This window comes from Dreissena polymorpha, chromosome 3, assembly GCF_020536995.1.
Source record: "Dreissena polymorpha isolate Duluth1 chromosome 3, UMN_Dpol_1.0, whole genome shotgun sequence".
Lineage (NCBI taxonomy): Eukaryota > Metazoa > Mollusca > Bivalvia > Myida > Dreissenidae > Dreissena > Dreissena polymorpha.
In genome coordinates this window covers 129,527,349-129,553,280 of record NC_068357.1, presented here as the reverse complement: position 1 = coordinate 129,553,280, position 25,932 = coordinate 129,527,349, and the positions used below count along the sequence as shown (strand labels likewise).

General features: G+C 35.0%; 1 protein-coding gene across 1 annotated transcript in view; it reads right to left on the bottom strand.

The window, feature by feature from the left end:
* LOC127872589 (breakpoint cluster region protein-like) overlaps nucleotides 1–25,932 on the bottom strand; it is a 96,813-nt gene that overhangs the window by 10,687 nt on the left and 60,194 nt on the right. Inside the window, exons 6-14 of the mRNA XM_052415916.1 lie at nucleotides 12,329–12,371; nucleotides 11,240–11,292; nucleotides 7,160–7,303; nucleotides 6,645–6,781; nucleotides 6,027–6,094; nucleotides 4,692–4,804; nucleotides 2,322–2,538; nucleotides 1,501–1,605; nucleotides 1,008–1,079 (exon numbers count right to left, since the gene is read on the bottom strand). Coding sequence (XP_052271876.1) covers nucleotides 1,008–1,079; nucleotides 1,501–1,605; nucleotides 2,322–2,538; nucleotides 4,692–4,804; nucleotides 6,027–6,094; nucleotides 6,645–6,781; nucleotides 7,160–7,303; nucleotides 11,240–11,292; nucleotides 12,329–12,371 — 952 coding nt within the window. The remainder of the gene's footprint in view (nucleotides 1–1,007; nucleotides 1,080–1,500; nucleotides 1,606–2,321; nucleotides 2,539–4,691; nucleotides 4,805–6,026; nucleotides 6,095–6,644; nucleotides 6,782–7,159; nucleotides 7,304–11,239; nucleotides 11,293–12,328; nucleotides 12,372–25,932) is intronic.

Below are 25,932 nucleotides of genomic sequence, written 5' to 3'. Positions count from 1 at the left end.
AAAATTGGACAAAAACTCTCAACAAGGAATAGTGATATTATATTTTCAAAATACCCTAACACTTTAAAAGCAATTAAACCCATATATTTTTCCATGAAACCTTTTTTTTACTGCAAATACAGTCAACCTTTTATTAACATAACACAAAAGGGTGTAACCAAAAGTGGTCTCTTAGTAAAATTGTCTTTAATAAAACACCATTCTGGAAAAAAGTAAAATCATGGTCAGTATCAAATTCATAGACCTATTATGTGATACACCTACATGTACCTTGGTTAATATTCAAATTATATATAATAATCCAGATAGTAGTGTAGTTAAACATATCATTACCTTATTTTGAAAATGTGTATTCAGGGGTTGATATATTGGAACTACTTGGCCTTTCGCAGAAAGTTAAGACAAATTTTTTAATTGTTTCAAAGCTTATGCCAAGTAATTACGATTGCAAATAATTGTAAATAATTGGGACTGATGAATCACGTGTTCAAAATCAGCGCATCTGGAAGAGCACTTAACCGTTAACTCCAGCTTCGTTCTCAGTAAAAGATTTAAAAGGCAGAGCTATGCTTGTGCTATTACACAATTGCTTTAGCAAGACAAATAAAAGCCAAATTTATATATTGGCGAAAAAGTATTGTTTGATGGGTTCTTGACATGAAGCCGCTTTCCTTTGATAAATCGGCGATCAAGTTTATCCATTAAAGATCAAAAGATTTTCAAATTCTACTCCTACAAGTTTGTGGTCGCTAAATCAAATATTTGGACATCAAAATGCTAAAAAATCAGCCGTCGCTGGTCACTTAAGACAAAAGTCGCTTAATACAATATCAAAATAGAGTGAAAATGCTCAGGGGAATTCATAGTGGTCCCATTATACAAAGGTCCCTTAATTCATAAGGTCTCATCCACAAGATTGACTGTAAGCACTCACTTAAACTAGTTCTTGTTCAAAAGTTAGTACAAAAAAGTATGGAAAACAACAGTTTGTATGTAAATAGACTCACCACATTTGCCTCTTGTCAAGCCCTGCATTTTGTGAATAGTTACATTGAGACTACCAGTCAATATTTCCTCATCTGTAATATTTTAATAAAAGAGCACTTAACAAGAAAGCCCTGAGATATTATGCACCAAGGATATAATAAGATATACTCAAGGGATCACATAGACTGGTTTAAAAACCTGTTAAGAAGTATTGGCTGTGTTTGTTACTAATTTAGGGGATCATTGATCAAAATAAGAATGATTGCTCAAATCTTTTGAAGTCTCCTTTTAACACTTTCAAAATGTGTTTCTGTATAATCAAATCACAAATAATAAAACAACAAAATTAAATTTACATTAGTAGTTGTGATAAGAAAACCTTGTTTTTTAAATTATAAAAAAGGACTTAAAGCAGTAAACACATTCTATTCAGGTCCAACAAACAGTGACAGTTCAATCTGGTTTGTAACGTTTACAAAAGTAATGAAGATACCATTTACGCCTTCCACATACCTGTCTTCAGCAGTACAGTGCCAATGCCATTGACCTGTGTATGCAGCTTGATGGCATTAATGAGCTGCTCACAGTCATGAGTGGACAGCTGAACTGGCGGTAACACTGTGGAGGGAAGAAGTACAAGCATGGGTACACTTTGGTGTGATATACATGAGTTATCATGAACAATAAAGGCACCGACTCTTCAGTCAAAACAGTTCTGTTCAGTTGTGACATAGTAAGTTGGAGTCAATATAAAGCATGTTAGAATACAAATAATACTTGTTGATCACACTTGGTTCTCAAATGACCAACAGCCCCAAGCATAAATGTCTGGTATCAATTCATTCTTTCTTTGCATTTGTGACTTATTAACCCCTCGACATGTAAACTTTGGACCATGAGTTATTTGTCGAAAAGTGAAAGTCCATAAATTAACTATAATCTATATGTCTGTTTTAAGAGTTTTGCTGTACTCAGGTTAAATACAAAAAATATACATGGTAACTTTGAACTGAAAAAAGTGGCATCACAAACGTCAACTAACACATTATGCAACAAATGATTTTTTTCCCATTCAGAACCAAAAATAATATAACCCCTTTTAATGGGCAAGGAACATAAAGATCAATCAATGTGAACTAGTGCTTCAATCTTTCACTTCATGACTATTTTGAAGCTCTAACTCAATAACTCAAGAAATGTGAAAATAGTTTGCTCCACAACCTTTAAACATTAAATGTAGAAAAACCCTGACCCAACATCAGAAAATTTCCAAAATATCTCCCTCTCCATGGGCATAATGGGTTCAGTTACTGAAAATCCAATACAGCTCTTACGTTGACATTTGACGCGCTGAGAATCAATGGCCTCCCTCCACTCCTCTCGCTCGTAGTCCGTGGGAAAGAGGAAGGTGCGGGGCGCAAACCTTTCCACAGTGAGGTTCAATGGTAACCGTGGTAACCCCTCCACCAAGCTCGCCTCCTGCTCCTGAATCTTCTTCTTCAGTTTCTCCACATTCCTCACCGCTTTCTTCTGGGTCAGAGAAAAGTGCTTCTGTGGAGAAATAGAAGTGACAATAGTAGCAATTAAACTGGAGTAACTTAAATGAAATTCCTACTTTCCAGGTTACATTTTATAACATGTTTTGTAACCTGAAACAAATACAACTGTGAATGCATAGAATTCTTAAATAAGTCCCATGAAATAATACATAACACTGTATATATAGATGCATATTATAAAAGGGTTTATGAAATTATGAGTAACAAGCAAATTCGTTGAATTGATATCCCCCGCCAATATGCTTCTGGACACAAAAGTGTTATATTTGACACTCAAAAAAGCATTTTTTCAAGATACAAAGGGCCATAACTCCGTTATTAACAGATGGTGTACAATGCCATTTGGCCTGCATCCTCCTCCTATTGATATACATACCCATACCAAGTTTCAATGAAATCCGCCAAAGCACTTCCAAGACATGGCTCCGGACACACAAAAAAAGCATTTTTTCAAGATACAAAGGGCCATAACTCCGTTATTAACAGATGGTGTACAATGCCATTTGGCGTGCATCATTCTCTTATCCATATATAAACTCATACCAAGTTTCAATGAAATCCGCCAAAGCACTTCCAAGATATGGCTCCGGACGGACGGACGGACAGACGGACGGACGGACAACGCCAAAACAATATCCCTCCGCCTATGGCGGGGGATAATAACAAAAGCTCCATATTTGGAGACGAATGCCCCCCTAAACAGGGCCTTGTCACAGGATTTTTTGCAACAAAACTGACCATACGAGGTAATCTTATCATATGAGTGTGGCTTAAATAAGATTCTAGATGACACAGAATTATGCACTTCAGTTAAACCATCGTTTATAGCAAATGGGTTGAGAATATTAAAGTATTATAACTAGGGGTCGTCAAACGTACAAGGCCTATGCACATGTGAAGCATCAAGCCATTCAGTCAATTTCTAGGCAAGTTATTTATCAAAACAATTGTCACACTTATTGTGACAATGACCTTGAGATTCGACCTTGTGAGCTCAATTTCAAAAGGAGTCAACAACCGATATACATGAGAGTATCAAGCTAATCGGTGAATCAGTTGTTGAGTTATTGATCAAAAAGGATTTCACACTTTGTGTTACAGTGAACTTGACTTTGACCTATTGAACCAAATTTCAATAGGGACCATCTACTGTCCAACGCCAATGCACATGGAAAATATCAAGCCAATCTGTCCCTCCGTTCACAATTTATTGATCAGAAACAACTTCACACTTATTGTGACATTACCTTGCTTAATACTCCTGAGAAAAGAGACAATAATTATTTTAAGACAGTGCATTATCTGAAATCAGTTTTAGTTCCATAATTATTTATTTGTTCTGATTATATCATTTAAGTTTTTGGGAACCAATGGACAACAAGGATATCAGTAAAACTGATGGATGCTCCCCAATGTTTCTTTGTCGATATATGGGTTAATTGTGTGGAAAAAAAGTGTGACCTTGAGAAAATCTATTATTAGCCTCAGTGACTTTGACCCCAATGACGTCAAACCTCATCAAAAGGTAGAGGTCCATGCAAGGTACCTATATGCCAAATATGTAAGAGATCGGTAAAATAGTGAAGGTGCTATGAGAAACTGTAACAAAAGTGTGACGGAAAATCTATTATTAGCCTCGGTGACCTTGACCCCAATGATGTCAAACCTCATCAAAAGGTAGAGGTCCATACAAGGTACCTACATGCCAAATATGTAAGAGATCGGTAAAATAGTGAAGGTGCTATGAGAAACTGTAACAAAAGTGTGAGGGAAGGAAGTACAGAAGTACAAACTGGCAACTATATGCTCCCCATATATATATATATATATATATATATATATATATATATATATATGGGATATATATATATATATATATGGGGAGCAAAAAAAGATAAACAGACAAACAAAGGAAGGGACAGCCAGACAAAGTGTCAATCCACATTATATACCTCATTTCATGATCATTTCTAATGCAGTCTTCAAGTTTTAACAGTAAAATTCTTTTTTACTACTCTAAGAATGTTAAAACACCTTTAGGGGACTTAGAATGCCCCAAGAATAATGATAATAGACAGTCCTTATGTGCAGAGTGGCAACCTAGAGAACAGCAGTTTCTTGCACGTCTGCTTTAAGGAGTCTCACCTCTTTGTTGATATCTGCCCTCAACATCTCCTCTCTCAGCTCCACCTTCAGGTTGCCTATCTTATACTTCAGCTTCTCCAGGCTTTCCTTCAGCTCATACTTCACGCTGCCCTCTGGCAATAGTTGCATACATATTGACAGGTTAGAATATTACAATGGAACTAGCCCACGCCTGAGAGTAGGTGCTAACATCACACTGACAACCTTTTTTTATTCAAACAACCACACAAGCTTAGCACACTTGATCACACAATCATGCTCACTAATAAACTTTCAATAACAGACAATTTTTTCATTGGTTTCACATACTTAACGGCCATTTAACCCAAGGAACTTGTGTTAAGAACTTATTAATGATTTGTTTTTCCTACATGTACACTAGAAAGCTCTTTTTACGAATGATCATAAAGTTTGATTGTAAATCCATATTAATAATAATTATTTAGCTACTCTGGCATAGTTTATTTCTAAGAACCCCTGATATTTATAACAGGAAAACAAACCCTTTCAACAGTCTATTATATGTTTTTTCACAGTGGGCGGCATTTATCATGTCAAAGGAAGTTACCTTACACATTCTTTAGCAGTAAAATAGAAGCGCAATAAACGCTATGACCTCAGAGGTAAGAGGCAACAACTCAAATTGATTTGAGTCCTTACTTTTTGCACCTCGAAACAACTGACTTGTGACGGCTGTTTACAGATTAAACACGGCTTTCAGTGTGAAATATACTGGCTGTTAACCGTTGTAGACAGGTGACAGTTATAAGGTGTAAGTTATAAGGTGTAATATAGAATGATTTTCATTAGGGCAATCTAGACTGACCGCAGTAGGCAGGTGACCACTGTTCTCAGGTGACCGTTTAGTCAAGTTGGATTGTATATGTCTTGCATGAAGTTTGAATCAAAATTGTAATCTCCAAAATAATTTGAACAAGAGTTAATATAATCAACTGCATTTCATTTTGATAAAGCAGCATACAAGCATATCGTCCCTTGTAAGCCACAAAGGCATATCAGCCCTTGGTGCATATTTACTTACAAACCCTTTGGGCAATCAAACGACAAATTATACACAATTACTTGTATAATTATACAATGGAAAATTTCTTGTAGATTCAATATGAAGAGGAAACGAATGTGTGAGATACAGGAGATACAGGAGATACAGTTGTTGTTTTTCTCAGTGTTTGTTTGTTTTTACACTTGCATGTTTAACTCCAATAATCTCAAGCAGATTCATGCAATATGTGACCATTTTATACCCCCAGTTTTGAATGATAAAAAGAAAAGGTTTTATTATTTGTTTACATAAGTGCCTAGTGCAAACTTTACCTCTAATGTGCATTTGAAGTGAATGCAAGGGAAGGCTCCAAACAAACTTAAAGGACACATCTCTCAGTCTGTAAATAGAAAAGAGAGTATACATTATTTTAAAACACAAATGCACACATTTTATGGTTAAATAATGAGTAATTCAACATTCTAAGGCAGGAAGCACTTGTATACAAATCTTATGATAAATGTATGCAGAATGAAAATGAGTTGGCTGTAAAAATGTTGAACAAAATCAACAATTCTTAAAAATGTGAAGTACATAATTATAATCCAATAAGGAATATTTTTCTACATCAGTTAAGTTAGTAAAACCTACAAATAATAACATTTTCCAAAAATTTAATACTAAGTAACACCCACATTGATTACATAAATACATTACTCTATTCCTGTGCTCCAGGTCCATGAGTTAAAGTCAGTTTAGTCTCCAAATGCTTTTAAGATTAGATGCAAGATAAAATACAGGAATGCAATGACAATTTTTTAACCTTGCTTCCAAACGCTAATGCTTGGTGTACAAAGTCTATTTCAGTAAAAACTGTGAAAACAATAATGCTTTCAGGAATCAAAGCTCAATACCTAGTGATAAAGCAAGGAAAGCAATTATTAGCATACTTGGCTCCTCCCTTGTGTTTGGTGCAGATGAGGATGTCAGTGAAGAGGAACACGTAGCGGAGGTGTCTTGTGCCCTTCTTGTCCTTAGAGACCTCCATCATGAACCCACTCTTCACCAGTTGTCTCCCTTCCTGAGACTGCAACAACCATAAAAACAAACATCCATGACATTTTGCTTGAATCCAAATTGATTGTAAATTCAATGTATAAACTAGACAACCTAAATTAAGACAATACTTAAAAGAAGGCTTAATACACAATTTGACATTATTATTCAATTACTACTGGTAGCTCTCCCAAACCTTTAACATTCTGTTTCCCTACACATTTCAAATATGCATAGTTCACTTAGAAAATATTTGCGAATCTACTGCAATCTACTTTATCCACCAGCTTTTAAAACGCCCCACTTTATCCTCTGACACCCGACCAGGTCCCAAACAATACTCACTTGATCCCATCATCTCGTACATACTAGGACACAAAATGAAAGTGTCTTCCCAATCCATTACTACCTTTCCCCTCACATCACGCTCCCTTACCGTGCTGAGTCCATGAAAGGCAGAGTTGTACACACGGAGATTCTCCTCACTCAGTTTCAAGACTTTTTGAAGTACCAGATAGTCTGGATGTGACTCAGGGGTGTGCTTTATCAGGTCCTGAAACACAATTCACACTCTAGAAAAAAGTGTCTTAAAGCATGTGCGTCAAGTGGCGTCCCAGATCACCCTGTGCAGTCTGAACAAGCTAATCAGGGGCAAAACTTTATGCTTTCATGGCATTTCTGGGTGACAGAAGTATCTTCTATGCAAAATCAAGTTGAGGCAGACAATGCTCTTATTGAGGCAGACAATGCTCTTATTGAGGCAGACAATGCTCTTATTGAGGCAGACAATGCTCTTATTGAGGCAGACAATGCTCTTATTGAGGCAGACAATGCTCTTATTGAGGCAGACAATGCTCTTATTCGAGAACAGACAATTTATCATGCAAAAGTCATACAATCTTCATAATGATTACTTATATACTGGTGAAATTGACTACAAATAACCTTAAAAAATTCCTTTCACAAGAACATTTCTTCATCCATTAATTATTAAATGTTGACCACACAAAATCTATAGTGAGTCTGATAGCCCAAAATAATGTGTATACCCAATAACATCATTACATGTTGTATTACAACATAAAATATTTCTGATCTATTGATATTTGTACAAATGCTTCTGGTTATGTCTACTTCAATTATTACAAAGCTTTTTAACCACGTTAAATGTGTTTCAGACCAGGGAATGCTTTTGTCTATGCCTTTAAGATATCAATTATATCTTAACATGTTTGTACCTAAAAATAAATTAAACAAGAGGTCCTGAAAGGCCCAAAGTCGCTCACATGAGATAAAAAGAAATGACCTGTTTTTTGCAGCCCAAGATATCAATGGAACAAATGTTCTAACCAAGTTTCATGAAGAAGGAACAACAAATTGCCCCCCTGGTGGCCATGTTTTTCAACAGACCGGAACCATATTTTAAATCGTCCAAGATATCATTGGGACAAATCTGACAAAGTTTCATGAAGATCCGACAATCAATGTGGCCGCTACAGTGTTAACAAGGCAAATATTCATGACGCACAACGGAAGACAGAAAATTGACAAAAGGTGATCACAAAAGTTCACCATGAGCAAAAACTATTATACTCATTAAGCTTGTCACCAGGTTTTAAGATGATATTATTTAAACTAATCGAGTTAACTAAATCAAGATATGATCACAGCATTTGTACACTGCAAGTGTCATTCAGATTAAACTAAAAATGTGGCTAAAAGTATTCACAATGTTTCACTATAAACAACTGTAGGCATACAAAAAACTACCACCCCCTGAGAGCCTTGATTATAAACAAACATGAACTATTTTCAGACTCAGCTTGCAATTATATTAAATAAATTTTAATAAATTTATATTGTGTTTTAAAACACAAATCTTTGATAATGTGGGATTTGTATTAAACAATAAAACCCAGTTTATTTTAGCAGAAATGTAGACCCTCCAAAGGAGAGTATCTTGAGCATACTAGTATGTTGATCAATAAAGAGTCTCAAATTCCTGAGAAAGAGTTACTGCCCATTCTATAAACAGAAAGTTCTGAGATCACTCCCTTTCTGGCATTGGATTCCAAGGCTTAAACCTACAGAAAAAATAGAAATCTACATTAATCTGCAGAGATATTTCTTAGTTATATAACAAAAGCGTCACAAAATGTCTGGAAGAGGTAATCCAGCAGAAAGGAAAAGGAAAGCCCAAACAAATCTGCCATAAAATCAGGAAACTAGAGTGTTCACAAGCTTTTTTACTATATAACAAGGGCTGTTTGTAAAACATGCATGCCCCCCATATGGGCTGTCAGTTGTAGTGGCAGCCATTGTGTGAATACGTTTTTTGGCACTGTGATCTTGACCTTTGACCTAGTGACCTCAAAATCAATAGGGGTTATCTGCGAGTCATGATCAATGTACCTATGAAGTTTCATGATCCTAGGCGTAAGCTTTCTTGAGTTATCATCCGGAAACCATTTTACTGTGTCAAGTCACCTTGACCTTTGACCTAGTGACCTGAAAGTCAATAGGAGTTATCTGCGAGTCATGATCAATGTATCTATGAAGTTTCATGATCCTAGGCGTAAGCGTTCTTGAGTTATCATCCGGAAACCATTTTTCTAAGTTGAGTCACCGTGACCTTGACCTTTGACCTAGTGACCTGAAAATCAATAGGGGTCATCTGCGAGCCATGATCAATGTACCTATGAAGTTTCATGATCCTATGCATAAGTGTTCTTGAGATATCATCCAGAAACCATTTTACTATTTCTGGTCACCCTGACCTTGACCTTTGACCTAGTGACCTGAAAATCAATAGGGGTCATCTGCGAGCCATGATCAATGTACCTATGAAGATTTATGATCCTAAGCATAAGCGTTATTGAGTTATCATCCGGAAACCATTTTACAATTTTGGGTCACCGTGACATTGACCTTTGACCTAGTGACCTGAAAATCAATAGGGGTCATCTGCGAGTCATGATCAATGTACCTATGAAGTTTCATGATCCTAGTCATAAGTATTCTTGAGTTATCATCTGGAAACCATTTAACTATTTCCGGTCACTGTGACCTTGACCTTTGACCTAGTCCCTTAAAATCAATAGGGGTCATCTGCGAGTCATGATCAATGTACCTATGAAGTATCATGATCCTAGGCCTAAGCTTTCTTGAGTTATCATCCGGAAACCATATGGTGGACGGACGGACGGACATACGGACGGACCGACATGTGCAAAGCAATATACCCGCTCTTCTTCGAAGGGGGGCATAAATATTACAAAAAAGATCCAAACCATTTTCGAACTCAACTGTCGTATCCAGGAAACAAATGTTCTGACCAAATTTCATGAAGATTGGGCAAAAAATGTGTCTTCAAGACTGTTCACATCTTTTCACTTTATAGTTTAAAGTTTATACATATAGAGAAAACTGCCCCACCCCCGGCGGCCATGTTTTTCCACCCATCATGACCATTTTCGAACTCGTCCAAGATATCTATAAAATCGATGATTAGAAAAAATTCATGGTGATTAGGCCAAAAAATGTGACTTCTTGATGCTCACAAGCTCTTTTTACTATATAAATATAAGGAAAATGACCCCTACCCCTGGCGGCCATGTTTTTTTTTACCGATCCTAATCCATTTTTGAACTCAACCGTCATATCCAGAAAACACATGTTCTGACCAAATTTCATGAAGATTGGTCCAAAAATGTGACTTCTAGAGTGTTCACATGTTTTCACTATAAACATATAGAGAAAACTGCCCCTCCCCCTGGCGGCCATGTTTTTTCACCGATCTGGACCATTTTCGAACTCGTCCGAGATATCTTGAAAACCAACGTTTTGACCAAGTTTCATGATGATTGGCAAAAAATTGTGACTTCTAGAGTGTTCACAAGGTTTCTCTCTAGGCATATAAGGAATATTGCCCCGCCCCCTGGCGGCCATGTTTTTTAACGGACCGGAACCATTTTTGAACTCAACCAACATATCATTTATAGAAAAACATTTTGACAAAGTAACATGAAGATTGGGCATCAAATGTGACTTCTACAGTGTTCACGAGGTTTTTCATTTTTTTGAGCTAGTGACCTAGTTTTTGACCAAGCATGACCCAGTTTCGAACTTAGTCGAGGTATCAATGGGACAAATGTTCTGACCAAGTTTCATGAAGATCGGACAATGTTCCTCTAGAGTGTCCACGGGGCGAAATGTTGACGCCGCACGACGGACGATGGACAAAAGGCGATCACAAAAGCTCACCATGAGCACGTTGTGCTCAGGTGAGCTAACAATTATTAATAAATTATTTATTTACCCCCCCCCCAAACCCATCAGTATTTGGTTAAAAATAAAAAAAAAGGTTCCAACACAATTTCATCTTAAAATAAAATGGAGGGGAAATAAAATCGCCTAAAACTTATATTATGCAGCAGAACAATTTGACAATAGAAGCTGAAAATATCAAAAGCTAGGAAGTTGTACCTACATAAAGAACAAGATGGTTTGTCTGTATTCTTTGCACAGGCTTCAATAAAACATCTGAAAATTCAACAAAAATAACGATCAAAACCATTCAAAGCAATTGAATTATATAATGATATTCTTATTAGTGATGTTCAAGTAACAATTAGAGATGGAAATAATGGGAATGTCTATCACGAGAAACTGACACTTTAAAAATGCAAAAATAAAATTATTTAATATCAGTGTATTATAATACATTTACATTAAATTATAAAACAAGTCTTCATGTTCTAATTGCACAAGCGATACTTGTGACAGGTAAAAGACAAACATAACAATGCAGACTATTTATTATTTATATGATTGGAAGTCTTTGTATATATAAGCAACGCTCAGGGTAAATTGGGCTTAATGCATGTTCTTAAATGTGTGGCGCAAAATTGGCCTCTGCCTGCAGGGATGACACCTTCTGCTTCAATAACAATTTTCATTTAAAGGAAATCTTAAAAATGAAAATCATATTAAGGCAGAAAGTGTTTTCCATGATAAGCATGTGCACACTGCATGGGCTTATCTAAGACAACCATTTTAGCAAATGCATTAGGCCTTGTTTTAAAAAGCACAGCTTATATACATGCATACTATTTACTGTGTGTGTAGATCAAAAACACTTCCTAGAGTAGATGTTGAGTGGATCATTAAACAATATCCCTGTATCTAATTTGTCAAGACAGCAACACAAGTGGGGCTTCCTGACCATATCTACATGTCAATAATTGTTTAATTCTACAATATTAATTAATATCTCTAGAAGGTCAATGTTCATAATCAATGCACAAGGTTTTAAAACGCTAACATTTAGGCACTATGTAAAGCAATGTTTGACCAAAATTATTATCTCTGAGTGTTCTTTCCAACTCACACAGATATTCAGCAATAAAAAATACCCATACACAAACAGAAAAAGGTAAGGGACATTTACTAAACGCTAAAAGCATCAAAATATTGTAGTTTTGTCAAATGTGCTGGACTTCCATATACCGGTAGTGATGCTACTTAATTATAAGACAATCGAGGCTATGATGTTACCATGTAATAATTATGTACTTACCTTCTAATTTTAGACTTTCCCCTTTGAAGTTTTTCATTTGTTCCTGAAATATAAGGCATATGTTTCAATATCACTGTACAAAGCCTATATAAGACCTCAATTCTTGCCACAGAAAGCCCTGGTCCAACTGGTTATGTCAGTTTTATGATTATTTGTGTACTGCATGTTTAAATACTGACATTGCAGATAAATGGCTTTGGAAAAAAGGCTGTCAAGTGGCATAAAGTTTTAAATAAAAAAATAAAAACATACACTAACTAAATGTAATGATAACTGTTTCATTATTAATGCTCTAGTATGTGAATTACAAAACTAGTAAATGTAGCAACTATTTTCAATGCAATAATGCATGGTAGCTCTGTAGTTCAAATGAATACAAAATGCACAACACGGGTATATCATAAAAATTCGTCTCTTATATCTCATAAAATGTATGTTAAAGAATTGCAATATAAACAATTAATTATAATAGTACATCATTCTTCAAATAACAAATAGATCAAATGAGTTGTGTTATGGGAAAACTAGGCTTAATAAATGTGCTTAAAATGTAGTCTCGGATTAGTCTGTGCATTCTGCACGACCCTTCGTGCACTTGCATTAAGCATTACCCAGAACGAGGCTCAATTGATACTGAATAATGTAGTAATTTCATCAGAAAACACATACTACTAGGTGGGCATTTAACCAAATGAAGATGAATCTTAAAAAACTCACTTTTTGAAACAACTATTATGAACCAGGAAGTATATGATCAATAAGTAACAAACAGACACCAACCAACATTGAGATATGCTTATATTTGATATCATAAGAAAAAGACTTATATTGCAATCAGTATGTCAACATCTACAACCCCACTGAAATGTTGTATATACAATTTAGAAGATATTTTATTGCATAGTCACAACATATTTTTAAATAATGAAAGCTTAATCAAACAGACTCAATCTGAAAAAGATCCACTGTGATGAAATCAAATGATATCACACCATACAGCACCCCAACAGTCTGCCTAAGACCTGAATATTATAGTGACATATGCTGACAGAGTAGCTCCAAACTAGCCTGCGCATCAATCCAGTCTGGTCAGGAGCTACACTGTCAGCTATAAAGTCACATACGTTGTCATGGTCTCACCTCTACACTTTATGACTCATCAGGGAATACCAATGCAGAGGTATATCAATTGAAAGCTGCACTGTTTGCATATGCAGTAAGGTCCATTTTTTGCATGATACTGATCAAACATAAAATCATCTTCTTCATTTGATCATTTCTAGTAAAGCGGCATCTGGCAGGTCTGTTGCATATGAAACCTTAGGATGGTATTGAAATTCAATTGTGTGCTTATTTAAATGTTCTTATGAAATGCACAATATATCCTAAACGTAACATAATAATACATTTAAGCATTTATTGTAATTTATGTGCTAGCGGTAGGGCTAATGTTTTTTAAACTCCATCCAAAGAAACTTAGGAGTTTGGAGAATTTCACATGTTGACATATTTGGATGACAATAATCAAAGTCATTGTATGTGTATATACACCAATCAAACTTATAATGCACAAAAAGTCTCCTTTTTTGTCTAGAATGAATTAGATAACCATGTTGAGCACCTTGTTTATGACAAACAGCGAGAAAGTTGTATAGCACTCACTAGACCTGTTTGATGAAGATTTAACCCATATTGTAAGTTGATCAGAGTCTGAATTTGGTTTGGAAGTTTGTTGAACAACGCCACAGATTCAAGAAAGCGCTTTGACTTCTTAAAGAGTCTAAATGAAATCGTTTTACCAACACCACTTGGTTTTTAAACCGTGTCGCAACCGCGGAATGCATGTAGGGATAGTATGTTCTGGCATATGTTTTCTCCAAAATCCTGCTGTAATTTGCGTATATTTACTGACTTGGTTTTTTACCTTGACTCACTTTCGAGATGGACTGAATTTCCTGTCGATCGATAGTAGTGACACAATAGCACCAATAAATCTGTGGCATCACCTATGACTACCTTATTAGTAATTACTGCATGTTTTAGAGCGATTTTTACTATTTCATAGTCTGCATCAGCCGAACATTTTGTTACATTGCTTCTGTAATTTATCTGCTAATATATTGATAAAGTGCTGTTTATTTGCACTGTTTAAGAGGAAGGCTTTCTTGGTTGTGTTCATCAACAGCTCTTCTTCCACACTCACCTTCACTTCTTCCTTTCCATGTGTTCTCGTTTTATGAACATTGTCCATAGTAAATGGTCCTGACATATATCCATCATACACTACGTGGCATTTTGGGTATTTTCGTTGAAGAAAGCTAATGTATATGTCACAAATTTCACCATGTGTTCTTCCCAGAGGCCGATTCAGTTTTTGATATAAGTGTCCTATTTCAACAACGTAATGGCTATCTAAATCATCTTGCTGTAATTCACTACTAGAAACTCCTTTTGTTAAATCCGCACCTAAGGATGCCTTCTGTGATTCTCTAAGCATATTCTTTCTTTCAAATAGGGAAGCAGGATATGTACTAGGCTTGTAGTAGAGGAATTCAGGTAGATCATCTAATGGTACAGATCCTTGAGCTGCTGTAATTAACCTTTGAAAAAGGATTTGGGGATCTGTATTTTCCTTTTCTTCATAATTTTTTACACAGGCATTGTCATTCATTGTTTCAACCTGTGATTTTCTGGAAAATGTATATTTTTGAATGCTCTTCCCTTCCATACTTTTGATGATTCTTTCTCCCACCTCTCTACCTTTATCTGCATTCACGTATTCACCTGCTAAAACACCACTGGATATGCTTCTGAAATACTTCTCTTCCGTTGTAAATAGATTTCTATCAGTAGTAATTAATCATCTTCTGAACATCTTTTCCGTCCCTACTTTGTCGTGATTTCCCACATTCCTTGTGTTGTTCGCTTGCTTCATACATCCTGCCTGTTAAATCCTGCATTTGAATATTAATTTCAGAACAGGCTGGCCTTGATAAAATCCACTGGGCCCTCTGATATTCATTGATTCCTCTTCCTCTAGTCAAGCCCCCTACTGCCTTTAAACTTCTCATTAACATTTGCTCAATGATAAGATCAGTTGAAAGTCCTGCAAAATATCTATCAAATCTCCGAACTACATGCAAGCCCTCATGCTTGTAGACAGAAGGGTGAGTTGTTGGTAGTTCCAGCATCTTGTTTAAATATATGTATACCGATTTTTTGTAGTTATTATGTCCAGTTGAAGCGAAAACTGGTAACATTTTTCGAAGGGTCTTTAAATGTAAAAACCTGTTACCTGTTCGTTCTGCCTTTGTAAATCTGAGTAGAATGTCGACCATTTCAATATAGTCAATCCAAAGTTGAGCTGTTCTGAACTCGTTTAATTTTTCTATAGCCGGCTTCAGTGTTTTGACTGCTTTGTTTACAATATTCGATTCTTCAACATATTGAATGTCAACTTCACCGAGTAGCAACTTATCCAGAAGTGACATAGCTTTTTTTCAATGTTTCTTCTTCAACCATGTCATCTTCACAAAGGGACTCTACGTCTGTATCATCTGGTTGTAAGCCTCTGTTTCAAACCATTCGTAATAAGACGTTCCTTTGTACTTACTTATGACTGTATCACTATCCAAGTTCTGATTATATTTGTCATTTTGCGGCTCCTCGAGAGTCATTTCTTGTTGTTGATTTTCATTAGTCGTTTTCAAATGATCTATCCACACTAGTGTCTCTTAATAATCTGAAATCGAACGTTTTGTCATCATCATCTTCTTTCTCTTCATCATCGTCATCATAATCACTTGTCTATATCTATTATCTAATATGTCCCATATATTGATTCTGGTTTTTGAGAACATGGTTTATAACAGCGGTCATCGGATCAATAAAATGAAAATGTTTTGTCAATTTATTATTATAATGGTAACGGACATGTTATATAAATGGTTTTTCAGCAAATGCTGTATACTTACATGGTTTTATCAGACACATTGCGTCATTTTTATATCGCTTTCAGACTTCTGTTTATATCTTCCGCCATTTAGTAACATACAACGTCATCATTTTACTACTGTTGATGACGTCATTTACAGTTTTCATATGAAAGTACCCGAATGGGGTACAATATTTGCCATCATTTTCATTTCTGTTTTCTAACGTGTTCGTTCTTAATACTCGCGCCGCAGTACGTAAATTACGAAACAATGTGAATACGGTAACCATGTGTTTTCTTTGTGTTAAAACAGGCAATGGCCTTCCAAAATTGATATTGTGACCTTAAATTTGATTTTGACCTTGACCTTGACCTCAAGTATTAAACATGATAAAATGTGTTTATTTAATCTCAATAAGTTACAGGAGTATTTATGTTTCCATTCTCAATCATAGTTTTCGACGAGTCAAATTAACAATTTTCCTCTATTTCTACATTGTTGATGGCGGCCGTCTTGAAGCCATTCTGGCTGTTACCTTGGCCAGATATTGCTTTACTTCAAGCAGAGAAACATGTTTTACTTGTACTCTTCTACCGTAAAGATGATTATATCAGCATGCACCATTTACTCTTGCAAACGTAACTTCTTTGTGGTAAAATTGGTAATTTTCTTCAAAATTTGACCTTTGACCGTTAAAATGACCTTGACCTTGACCTTAAGTATGTCAAAGACAGGTGATAACATTTGTTAATCTAATGCCAATAAGTTACAAGAGTATTTATAATACTATTACTACCTAATCATACCTTTCGCAAAGTTATATTTCTGATTTTACACCTGATCTTAACTTACGGCGGCCATCTTAGACGCCATCTTGGATTCTGAGGTTTACCGGATGGGAATTTTTGGGAACTTTGTGAATTCAGAATCTACAAGCTATAACCTTTTAGAAAATATATGTTTCAAATCTGTTCTATTTTTGTCCGGGTTTAGACTGATTTTGGGTTCCACAGCCTCGTCTAAAGAGAATTAATGAGGTATCCGGAATAGCCAAAACAATTTAGCACAAACAGAGGAAGAAACTTCCCGTTCAGGAAACTAGGGGAATCCCCATATTGGTTTCCTGATCGGGAAACTCATCAACAAAATTTGCATTTTTATTCCCGAAATTAAACAGCAATTTTATGGTGGGTTCAGAAAATCGGCTGGGGGAAAACTTTAATATACAAAAAATCTGTTTTTAACACCACCTTTCTGTAGAGGAAATACATATCTAAATTTTTACCGTGCACATTTTTTTTAAGTCCCTGGTTTTCTTACAATGCGGTTGCAAAGTTTGTATAATCTACGTCAAAATGTTAAAATCAGTGGTTTCCCGAATTAGAAACCAAATTTCCTGCGAAGACGTATTAACGCGAAAAAGGGCGTTGCTACCCAAATAAAAACGTAATATCGAAAAACAAACACACTATAACGCTAATAAACGTGCAATAACTAAAAATAAAGGCATAATTATGCGAAATTAGAGCTTTGTCACAGACGTGACGAATACCCCCACATGCCGCATTAACACATAATATTTTGCATGTTGTCTTCACAAAAAACAGTGGACACCAAGCTCAATGTTTAAAACGCACTAAGTGACCCCGTGACCTGGTTTTTTATCCTGCATGGCCCATGTTCGAACTTGACCTACACATCATCTAGATACAACTTCTAACCAAGTGTGGTGAAGATCGGATGAAAACTACTTGAATTAGAGAGCAGACACCATGCTGAATGTGTTAAACGTACTAAGTAACCCCGTAACCTAGTATTTGACCTGCCATGACCCATGTTCAAACTTGGCCTAGACATCATCTAGATACAACTTCTGACCAAGCTTGGTGAAGCTCTGTTGAAAACTACTTGAATTAGAGAGCGGACAACATGCTGAATGTTTTAAACGCACTAAGTGACCCCTTGACCTAGCTTTTGACCCGGCAAGGCCCATGTTGGAATTTGGCCTAGACATCATCTAGATACAACTTCTGACCAAGTTTGGTGAAGATCGGATAAAATTTACTTGAATTAGAGAGCGAACACGGACCGACCGACCGACAGACCGACAAGCTCACTCCTATATACCCCCCTAAACTTCGTTTAGTGGGGGTATAATAAAGGCATACAAATGCTAAAAAGGCGTAATAATGCAAACTTAAAGGCGTACAAACGCTAAAAAGTGGTAATAACGCCAAACTTAAAGGCCTACATACGCTTAAAAGGGCGTAATAAAGCAAAGTAAAATTATTATTATTACGTTATTACGTGTTTGTTATCGAAGTTACGCCTTTATTTGCGTAAATAAGACTTCTATCTATTTTTTTCCAGTGGTACTTATGGGCTTTCGTACTTTTCTGATCTTAGTTCTTTGGACAATTTTCTAATTAGGCTAAATTTTCCAGTATGAATGCTTATTCAACAACAAACACCAAGAAAAGTTTGAGCACAATTTATTTTCTTGAAAGGTTTTGTATTAAAATGTCAAGGCTGGGACGATTTGTAACAAAACACAGATTTCCCCGAGAACGGCGGGAAATAAAAGTTCAAAATGACAATCCATGTGCCAAGCGGGAAGTGTGTTCACTCAAACAGTGCACTAAAACAGTGCCGATAACAGATTTTTTGTATATTAAAGTTTTCACCCAGTCCATTTTCTGAACCCACCATAAAATTGCTATTTTATTTCCCGATCGGGAATAAAATTGTAAATTTTGTCCATGAGTTTCCCGATCAGGAAACCAATATGAGGATTCCTCTAGTTTCCCGAACGGGAAGTTTCTTCCACTGACAAAAAGCACAACGTTATTCTATTAATACTAAAATGTGATTATCTGTTTTTACATAAGACAGTTTTAATCAGAGTAAATTCTTTGGGCATTATTGGGAAAAAGGTGCACACATTTCTTATTTCATTATAAATAAAGATAATTGTTAGAAAATTTAACTCAAATCACTCATTAGATTTCACTGCCAATATTGACAGTAGACCGTGTGTATCCATAGTATCAGCCCTGACTTAAAGGGACCTTTTCACAGATTTCGGCATGTATTGAAGTTTGTTATTAAATGCTTCAAATTGATAAATGTAAACACTGGAACTAAATACCACCAGTAAAAAAACAAGAATGAAATATAAAACACGAGGGCATGAAAGTCCCAAAGTTGCTCACCTGAGATACAAAGGAACTGACCTGTTCTCTGTGCAACCCAAAATATTATTAGAACAAATGTTGCAAACATGTTTCTTAAAGATTGAACTATAACTGTGACTTTAATAGGGTTAACAAGGTTTTATTATAGTCATATAATTAACCCATGCTTTTCAACAGACTGTAGCAATTTTTGAAATTATTCGAAATGTCATTAAAAAATTGTTCTTGCCAAGATCAATAAAGACTTGACAATTAGTGTGCTTTTAGAGTGTTAGAGTGTTCACAAGGTTTTACTACAGCTACATCAGCGAAAATGCCCACCCAAGTGGCCATGTTTTTCAACATACCAGAACTAGTTTCTTCCTCATCCAATATATCACGGAAAAAATGTTCTGACCAAGTTTCAAGAAGATTGGACAATAAATGTTATTTCTATAATAGTGTTAACGATGTTTACTATAGCCATACAGTTGTATAAGGGAAAATGCCCCGCACCTTGGCAGGCATGCTTTTCAACCAACAAACCGGAACGAATTTCCAACTCGTCCTAGATATCATTGGGAAAAATCTTCTGATTAAGTTTCATACAGCTCAGAAAATAAATGTGTCCTCTAGAATGTTGAAAACGTCTTACTGTAGCCATATAAGGAAAATGCCCCGCCCCCTAGCTACCATGGTTTTTAAACAAGCGTTAGTCACTTTGACAGTGCTCAGCATGTGAAACCGAAAGTAAGCAATGTAGATACTTGACATGATCACAATCCAAACAACAACGATCACAGCATTTGGGATTCTAATGTTTGTAATGATTATTGGTCATGTTAATTCTTTTAACTTTTTGGTATAACACAAACTATATAAATACCAAAAGCTAACACTTCACCTGCATGTAAGTAGTATCATGTATCCTGTAAATTTAAAATTGCAAAACCAGGCCTAACAGTGTGGATAAACTATTATTGTTACATTTCCAAGTATATAGATAAATGGATCATTTCAACTAAAGTCAATGCCAGTACAATATAATGATTTCGAAAGTGAAAAACGTATTGCCACTTCAGTGTCGATATGCCATTTTTGTTTCTCCAAGTATATAAATATATGGATCAGTAATCAGTGTTCATCTCCAAGTTAGTGCCAGTGTAAACTCATTGTAAGATCCACTAAATGATCAAAATTTCGAAAGCAACTCCAGTCAATTAAATATAACAACTCAAGTCTCAACAGTGTGGTTATGCCATTATGGTTTCAACTCCGAGTATATAGATATATGGATCAGTAATCAGTGTTCAACTCCAAGTTAGTGCCAGTGTAAACTCATTGTCAGATCCAGTAAATGATCAAAATTTCGAAAGCAACTCCAGTCCATTAAATATAACAACTCTAAGCCAACAATGTGGGTATGCCATTATGGTTCCAGCTCCAAGTACATAGACATATGGATCAGCAATCAGTGTTCAACTCCAAGTTAGTGCCAGTGTAAATTCCTTGTCAGATCCAGTAAATGATCGAACTTTTGAAAGCAACTCCAGTCAGTTAAATATAACAACTCCAGTCTCAACAGTGTGGGTATGCCATTATCGTTTCAACTCCAAGTATATAGATATATGGATCAGTAATCAGTGTTCAACTCCAAGTTAGTGCCAGTGTAAACTCCTTGTCAGACCCAGTAAATGATCAAAATTTCGAAAGCAACTCCAGTCCATTAAATATAACAACTCCAGTCTCAACAGTGTGGGTATGCCATTTCAACTCCAAGTATACAGATATATGGATCAGTAATCAGTGTTCAACTCCAAGTAAGTGCCAGTGAAAACTCCTTGTCAGATCCAGTAAATGATCAAAATTTGAAAGCAACTCTAGTCAGTTAAATATAACAACTCCAGTCTCAACAGTGTGGTTATGCCATTATGGTTTCAACTCCAAGTACATAGATATATGGATCAGTAATCAGTGTTCAACTCCAAGTTGGTAACAATTAATATTAAGACATGGAACACTGGCTTTTAACTATTAATTTCAGCATATATTTTTTTATTTGATACCAACTTTTTATCTCCTAGTCTCCACTGATAAAAAAACACCCACAACAGGTACCAATGTATGCGCATCTGTAGTCTTGAAATGTGGCACGTGATATAACAAAAAAGTAGTTATAAATCTTCAAATGATAATTTATTTTTTTCAGCAACATATATTAATTTATGGTCTAGCCAGTAATTTTCTATTACACCTGATAAACCTTCAAGTTGAGTGAATATCAAATCTAGAGTTGATCCAAAATCCGTTGTGGCAGAATTGATTAATTTGATTAAATTATGGTAATTATTTCATTTTAAAGAATCGCATCAAACCTGACGATATAAACACACTAAACATTCGTTCAGTGTTTTTAAAGGACATATTAAAGGTCTGGAATAAGGTAAACTCACAAAATAACATCACACAAATCGGAAAAGAAATTATTTGGAATAATTCATTTATAAAAAATTCAAACGGTTTATTTTTCTATAAAGAATGGCATATTAAAGGAATCAACCATGTAGAACAAATATACGACTATGGAACAAGTCAATTTTATATTTTTGAGCAATTACAAAACTTGTACGGGTTAAATACCAGAGATTTCCTGAAATACTTTAGTCTTATAAAAAGTGTGCCACTAGAATGGAAAGAAAAGCTGAAATCTAAAAACATAAGTAATCAACCGCAAGAATATTTACTCTCATCAATTTCAGAGTCAACTAAAATCTGCAAATTAGTATATCAAAAACTCGTACTGTCAAAGCAAATCAATCCAATTAAGGTAATTGCTAAATGGGAACTATATTTTAATAAAGAAATAGAAACGAATAAATTGTTTATTCAACCATTTAGACTGACACATGATACCAAGCTCAGATCATTCCAGTATAAATATATTATGCAAATTATTCCAAACAATAGCTATCTATTGTTATGTGGTTTAACACAATCCAATATTTGTGATTTTTGTAGTATGTCAGTAGATTCGAATGTGCATATGTTTTGGGAATGTCCTGTAATTCAACATTTTTGGAACGGTGTTAAAGTGCATATCGAACAAACAGCGAATTTGCCGTTTATTTCATATTTTGATTATGAACATATAAGCTTCTGTAACGTTTCAGCAGGTCATTCGAACATGTCACAGATTGTTAATTTTATCACATTGTTGGCAAAATTTTATATTTTTAGAAATAAGTGCCAGAACAATATACCCAATATTAATCATTTTATAACATTTCTTCAGAATAGGCTCAAAATTGAGGAGATAATTGCTTTCAATAAAAATCAAATAGAAACTTTTAGAACAATTTGGAATAGTTTTTTAAGATAATTCATTTAAAATTGTAGTCTGAATATGCATTTTATGCTTCGATTTATTTGTCGAATTGTATTAAATTATTATTTTGCTACAGTCTCATGTAAGACTCTCGACAGATGTTTGTAGTATTGTTTTTTCTTTGTATTTTTTTTCTGTTATTACTCCATGCGTGTAAGTGTATTGTGTATTGATCAATACATATATATATATATATATATAAAAAAAGAAAAAAAAAGAATTGATTAACTGTTTACATGCATAGGTGTCCATCATCATTTGACAGAGCATGCTGTCTGTTTGAGCATTAATGTTGAAATCTCTAATACATATTGTAGCTATAGATTGAATTAAACATTGACTAAGATGGAATTCATTTTTTTTTAATTTGTAAATGACAAAGACGGAGCTTTGTAAATGGATACAATTTGTTTTGCATCACAACCAATTTTTACATGAAGGTACAGAATGTCAAGGTTTTCATCACTGAAAGTAATGCTGTTAAGAATTCTGAGAACTTGTTAAATATACACAATCAAACCATGTGGATGTCTTCTATTTGGATTTTTTTTTCATTTTGATAATTCCTTATCACACTGAAGCCTGCAATCGAGTTGTTTTCATTAGAATCTTTGGAACATAAACTTGTTTCTGCAAATGCAGCAATGTGTGCAGATAGTACATCATGATCAACCTTTATATCATCAGAATGCAAGTTTAAAGACCTGCAATTATTGAAAACAATTTTGAAAAACTGATTTGAATCAAGCTGCTCTAAGGGTTTATAACACAGTTAAAGTGAAGCATGTTGTCGCAATCTTTTCATTTCTGCATGCATCAACGTGCAATGCAAGTTGATTGATATTCAAAATTTGTAATTTTGATAGAGATCTTACTCTACTAAGTGCAACATAATGCAGATGTGGAACTTTTCGAATTTTGCGCTGTGATAAATCAATCACAACTTTGTCTAAAGTTCTTCCTTGAGCTCTGATGGCTGTAAAGGGAACTGAATTCTTTGGGATGTTTTCCTGTTATTAGTAAAAGATCTTTCAATATAAAATATAGGTGTCCAGTTAGCATCAATTTCTGCATGATAAAATGCACGATTCTTGTATTTCGCTCTTGTTTCCTGTCCGGCTATTTCACTATCTAACTGAACCCAAATGCTTGGACGAGTAGTTTCTGTCTGTTTGCATTCAATATACTTGACAACACATGTTGCACCATTTGCAAGCCCATTTTCTGTATGAATGTTCACAATTAAGTCATAAATCATGTCAACTACTACAGTTAGAGAACTGTGAAGGTTTGCAGTTTAATTTGGATCTTTGGGCAAAGTCATAATTACATTTTCTTGCCTGTCTCTGGTAAGCTTTGGAAAAACCACGCTGGTAAAACTTGATATTATAACCTTTTCTGTGGCCATTGTACTGATAAGAGAATCATTGAAAGAGTGCATGAAACAGTTCTCTGCAAAGAGATGCGGGGGGGGGGGCGTTGATGTCATACAAAGGAGAGGAAACGCTTATTAAACATACTTTGAGTCTTGCCATATCAACATTTGTAGCCTGATTTACTCTGAGCCTGTTGAGTAAATCGGAGAATTCAAGGTCGTCTTTTTGTCTTATTATTTCAATTAGTTCAAAAATGTTAAAATGTTCTTTCCAAAGGTTGAAAGCTAACGCTGTAGCATCACAAGTTAAATCATTAAATATCCAATTTCCAAGGGAGCTTAAACAATCAATGGGCGAACATTTTCCGAAAAAGCACAGGATTTAAATGACATCTTTTTTTGAAATTTCACATCAACTGTTATATTTTCATCAAGCGGTTTTGGCAGAGCGTTAACAACAGGTTGTATATCAACAGGTACATTAACAACATTTCCTTTTATAGACAACTGTCGTCCCCTGGGAAATTCTCGTATCTGCATGAAAGGTATCCTTGAAGCAATTAAGGTTTCCTCTATTGGGTGAAGATCCAATTCTTTTGGCTTATTTTGCCACTGCATGCCATTAATTACTGACAGCTTTGGTATTTTCATTTGGGCGATATTTACTTAACATGTAGTACAAATCCACTGTTTTCATCAACAGACGCCAAAGTAGTCAAATACTTTTCCTTGTCTTGTTTTGACAGGCATGTAGCTTCAGACACCCTTTGTCGGAACCAGGTTTGTTCACAGCAACTTCAGATAAAGATTGACCCAATCTCAATTGCTGCATGGAATTTTTCAATACAATTATTCATAGTTTTACTTTACTTCCTTTCTTTGTTTAGAAGCAATAAATTCATGCTCTAGGTAATCATTACTTTTTCTTTTTGCTGCTTTTTGCAATCGATTTTATTTAGCCTCTAAACTTTTATTTCTCAAAATTGACCTCTTTTTCTGTAGTCGTTCTGTTTCTAAATTATAAGGATCTGATGTTGTTTTCCTCTTTGAATTCAATTTTCTTTCTTTTTTAATAAGTTGTAAGGTAGGTGATTGCCTAAAGGTTCTCTTTGCGATCCTTTCTTTTGTTTGAAATTCTTCATTCTGCTTGTTTTCCTCATTGAATTGAATGTTCTTTCTTTTTCAATAACTTGTATTGTAGGTGATTGTCCAAATGTTCTCTTTGCGACCCTTTCTTTTGTTTGAAATTCTTCATTCTGCCTTGCTTTCCTCTTTGAATTCAATGTTCTTTCTTTTTCAATGAGTTGTATTATAGGTGATTGCCTAACGGTATTCTTTGCGACTCTTTCTTTTGTTTGAAAGTATTCATTCTGCCTTGATTTTCTCATTGAATAGAATGTTCTTTCTTTTTCAATTGTTGTATTGTAGGTGATTGTCTAAAGGTTCTTCTTGCGTCACTTTCTTTTGCTTTAGAATCTTCAATCTACCTTGCTTTTCTCGTTGAATTGCTATAGGTCAATTTTTATTATAAAGTAATTTATGAAGTTTATTAAATAACGTTTGAACTAAACTGTGTTGTGCTGTTTTATTGTTTTACAAGTATCCGTATATTAAGTTAATTAAAAAAGTAAATCACGAGTATTCTGTGGGAATATAAATATAGTCAGTTGTTTATTCAATTTATTCGTTAAAGTCGTTTTTCTCTAGGTAAAGATAAGATCAGTTCATCTAATCTA